The following is a 4640-nucleotide window of genomic DNA, read 5'->3' as shown; positions in this document are numbered from 1 at the left end:
GAATCTGGAATAGGTTAAGGAATAAATTAGAAGAAAATTGAAGTAATAATCAAATACAGGAGAGAAACGGAAACCCCAGATGAAAGGAAATAAAACAGAGACCTTCCACCCACCAACATGGTCACCATCACTGAGGTCACAGAACAGGTCCACTCCCCTCCTTTATTTTAAGGATTGGATTTGAATGCAAAATCCTTGAGAGAGGCAAAGTGTGAAAAAGAGAGATGGAATTAAAACCACCAATAACTACCTTATGTCTTTATGTGTATGTACACATAACAGGTTAAAAAAGCCTTTCATGTGTAAAGAAGAAGATTTTGGGAGAGAGAAAGAGAGATATAATACATAGATTGATTGATAGGGATACATAAACAGGGCTTTTATACCAGTCAAGTGGTAAAGCTGGGGAAAAAAATGAGGCGGCCGGCTAAAAATTATCACCTTCTTCTCAAAGAATGTTTTTTCTTTTCCTTGGAAAATTGAACTTCGTCTAGTGTTTGCTTAGCTCGGAACCTTCCTTTATGGTCATGTCTGCTACTGCAACAGGACCAAAACTTTCGTCCTCGGTGGTAATGGTAGCAGAGGAGTCGATGCCTGAACCTGCCTGGATTTCTTTGAACATAGCCATTACTTGTATCATGGTGGGTCGCCGCCACGGTCGGTCATCTAGGCATGCACATGCAATCTTTAGATGTTGTAGAAGCTCCATTTCCAGACTCGGATCCTCCTTCATGAGCTCAGGGTCGAAAACATCAGTTATCTTCAGCTTTGCATGCTGCTTGACCCACCCCACTAGATTGTTGTCACCGAAGTCAGACGAGTCGGTTGGCTGCTTACCAGTTAGCAGCTCAAGCAGGACGACTCCATAGCTGTAGACATCACCTTTTGTAGAACACCTAAAGCTCTGGTAATATTCAGGAGGGACATAACCAGGGGTGCCTGCAAGTGTGCTGACACTCAGATGAGTGTCCATTGCACTCATCAGCCTTGCCATTCCAAAATCTGACACTCTAGCTTCCAAGTTCTCATCAAGCAGGACATTGCTTGACTTCATGTCCCTGTGAATTATGTGAGGAATACAGTTGTGGTGAAGGAAAGCTAATCCCCTTGCAGCCCCAATGGCAATTTTCCTCCTTGCTGCCCAGTTCAGCTTGATTCCAGTTTTCTTACGATCATGTAGAATGTCTTCTAAGCTGCCAAACCTCATATATTCATAGACCAAGAGACGTTCTTCCCCAACCTTGCAGTAGCCTAGGAGGGGTACAAGGTTTCGGTGCTTGATCTTCCCAATAGTCTCCATTTCGGCTGTGAATTCTCGGTCTCCTTGTCCACTAATATGGATTAGTTTCTTGATGGCTACAACAGTTCCATCCTTCAGTTGTGCTTTGTAAACATCTCCAAAGCCACCTGAGCCGATGAGGCTGTCATTGTGGAATCCATTAGTGGCTTCAAGAAGATCAGCAAATGTGAGCTTCCGAAGGGGCTTCTCAAAGGTTGCAAGGTTTATGCTTAATGCTTCCCGTGCACCTGTTAGCTTCCAGCTGACATTTGCTGTTCCTGAATGAGACCTGCTATCTATGTAGACGTCAAGTGTTGCATCCTTCTTCTTTCTTCTCTTCTTGAGCTCAACAGCAACAATAATCAGTCCAAAGATGCAGAAGAGGGAGAATAATAAACCCATTGCGACACTCCCAGCAAGTGATGCTTGCCTGCGGTGAGACTTCTGATGCTGGGTTGATGCATTTGAGTTATTCTCTCCACAGAGTTCGAGAGGTAAACCACACAGACCAGTATTGTTCTGATATCTCCAAGGTGGAAAAGTTGCTAACTGACCTGTTTCAGGAATTGGTCCAGAGAGCTGGTTGAAGGACAGATCAATATCAGAAAGCAGAGTAAGGCCAGATAAGCTTCCGGGAATTGATCCATTGAGTTTATTGTGAGAGAGATCAAGAACCCCAACATTCTTCAAGTCTCCAAGCTCTGGTGGGATGGGACCAGACAGATTATTGTGAGCCAAATTCAAAATAGAAAGATAGTACATGTCCCCAAGCTCCTTAGGAATACTACCCTCCAACATATTGTAGGATAGATCAAGAAAGATCATGGAGCCATTGTTATTGAACGTGTACTGGGTGTTGCCAAAGTAGATTCTGGTAAAGTTGCATGACTGGCGGGTGGGGATTCTGTTCAGCCCTTCTTGACGGATTCCAGCATACTCGAGGAGGTTACCAGCTCCACGGCACTGACTGGTCCCATCATTCTTGAGATACACATACCTCTTCCCCGCAACCAACCCTACAGCGATGTTTCCAGATTGCTTTGATAAGGTAGGAGGGATGGACCCACTCAATTTATTGTCGTTGAGATCCAACCATATCAAGCTCTTGCAGTCCCCAAGCTCTGGAGGAATGGCACCAGAGAACGAATTGTTTCCAAGTTTGAGGATTGCTAGATTGCTCAACTGACCAATCCACGATGGGATCTCACCACTCAGTTGATTGCTCGACAAGGAAATCCAATTCAGAGAAGTGCAGTTGCTTAAACCAGAAGGAATAGTCCCAGTTAAACCATTATTATCCAGGATTAGATTTTCAAGCGTTTTTATGTACATGAGCTCCAGTGGGATCTTACCATGGAGCTGATTCATCCACATTAGCAGATCACGGAGCCGAGATAGGGAACCCAAGCTCGAAGGGATTGTCCCTGTGAGGTAATTGAAGCTGAGATCAAGAGAAACCAGCAGAGAACAGTTACTGAGAGCTGCCGGAATAGTACCCGTTAAGAGATTGTTCTGAAGATACAGCTCCTTTAAGCTCTCATTGGGACCTTCACACAGTCCCGAAGGGATGGGCCCAGAAATATTATTAGAGCTGATATCGAACAATTCCAAATTTGTAAGAAACGAAAGAGAATCCGACAAACCACCAATAAAATTATTATAAGACAGAACAAGATTCTTCAAACTGGTCATCTTGAGTAGGATCTCGGTTGGGAATTCACCAGATAAGTTGTTGTTGGAGAGATTAATGGTTTCCAATGAAGAACAAGAACCGATATTATTAGGAACCGTACCGTATAAGTGGTTGGAGGAAAGATCGAGCACGATAAGAGTTGAACAAGCGTCGGCCAGATGCAGAGGTATCTCCCCTTCGAAGTCGTTAGTGGAGAGCAGAAGATACTGTAAACTTCCGCTGGGGAAAGATGGAATTTTCCCCGAGAACTGGTTGTCGGATAGATTCAAGAAGCTCAGCTGCTGACAGCCCGACAACCCAACTCCTATGTCGCCGGAAAATTTATTGTTCGAGAGATCCAGATGCTGCAGTGCTTCACAAGAGCCGAAAGAGGGTATGCTCCCTGAGAAATTGTTCGCGGAGAGATCGAGGTACTCCAAACTCCGGCACTGAGATACCGGGACATACCCGGTGATTTTGTTTGCCTCCAAAGACAAGTACTTGAGCTCGGCACAACCGCCAGACAATAGCCAGGGGATAACGTTTTGACCAGAAATATGATTGAAGGAAAGATCAAGTGACTGGAAACTGAACCGTAAACCGCCGGAATCCTTCCCTCCAGTCGAGGGACCCAACGAATTCCCCGAGAGGTTCAGAGATTTCAAGCTCGAACACGAAGACAGACTCGAAATATCTGAAACCGAGCCAGACAAACCGTTCTCGGCCAGATCCAGCTCGCTCAGCATCGCACTACACCGATAACTCGAAGCCGACAACAGGTTCCCAGTGAGATTCGTACGTTTCATCGACAACGTCTCCAAACGCTCCAAGCTCAAGAGGAACGAAGCAACAAACTTGAAATCGGAGCTCAACGGGATAGAACTCAGATTCAAAGACGAAACTCTCGAGTTCTTACATGTAACACCGCAAAAATAGCAAGGATTCCGACTCGACTGCCAGCTTTGAAGCAAGCTTGGATCAAAAAGCGTACCTTTGAAAGAAAGCAACAACTGAGCATCTTTAACACCTCCATTAATGGTCACCGGTGAAGCTTTCCCGGCGAGAAAAACAACAGAGATAGCTGCAACCAAGTACAAAAGCTTCTGCAACTCCATTGACTGTTTGTGGAATCCTCACAGGCTTCTCATTATAGTTTCTCGGCTTTTCTAGGGTTTCAGTTCCACCATCAGAGAGTGTCTATACCAGAGAGAGAGAGAGCGAACGACGCTCGAGAGAGTCAAAAGACGGGAGTAGGGATGGTGAGGAGTTATTTATCGAGGACGGAGATGGAGAGAAGAAACACAGCTGTTGCATACATGCCATGTGACTACTGTCTCTCTCTCTCTCTCCAACTCTTTCTCTCTCTAGATTTTGACGTGAAATCTCGATCTAATTAGTAGAGAATAATTAGTATGTTAATTAAATTGTTTCTTATTAGAGTTAGGATTAATTAAACGGTAGTGCTTGGTACTATAGTTGACTGTATGTGTGACTCATTGACCGTTGATCTCTCCCGTTAAATGACATCTTAACGGTTGACGATTGATGCCACAGTGGACCCTTGTGTCTGTACGTGACTGAAGTACTTTTCAGTTTTCATCCTCTATTAAACGTGGAGAAAGGTGAATGTTGCGTCTTGAAATTACGGATAAACCCATGTCTTTAGATGTGGCATTGAAGGAACGGAGA

General features: G+C 44.6%; 1 protein-coding gene across 1 annotated transcript; it reads right to left on the bottom strand.

Annotated features, from left to right (window-relative positions):
• Positions 1 to 210: 210 nt before the first annotated feature.
• Positions 211 to 4418, bottom strand: LOC148876319 (systemin receptor SR160-like). The gene has a single exon (XM_088966543.1). The coding sequence runs from the start codon at positions 4064 to 4066 to the stop codon at positions 491 to 493; it is 3576 nt and encodes a 1191-aa protein (XP_088822669.1). The 5' UTR covers positions 4067 to 4418; the 3' UTR covers positions 211 to 490.
• Between the last annotated feature and the right edge of the window lie 222 nt (positions 4419 to 4640).

Source organism: Nelumbo lutea, chromosome 1, assembly GCF_056320005.1.
Source record: "Nelumbo lutea isolate HS-2025 chromosome 1, American lotus-T2T, whole genome shotgun sequence".
Lineage (NCBI taxonomy): Eukaryota > Viridiplantae > Streptophyta > Magnoliopsida > Proteales > Nelumbonaceae > Nelumbo > Nelumbo lutea.
The sequence above is the reverse complement of the archived record's forward strand: the minus strand, read 5'-3'. Positions and strand labels throughout refer to the sequence as shown.

What these genes read in the sequence shown, in the direction of transcription:
- LOC148876319 (XM_088966543.1), bottom strand. Translation starts at nt 4,066, where the DNA reads ATGGAGTTGCAGAAGCTTTTGTACTTGGTTGCAGCTATCTCTGTTGTT.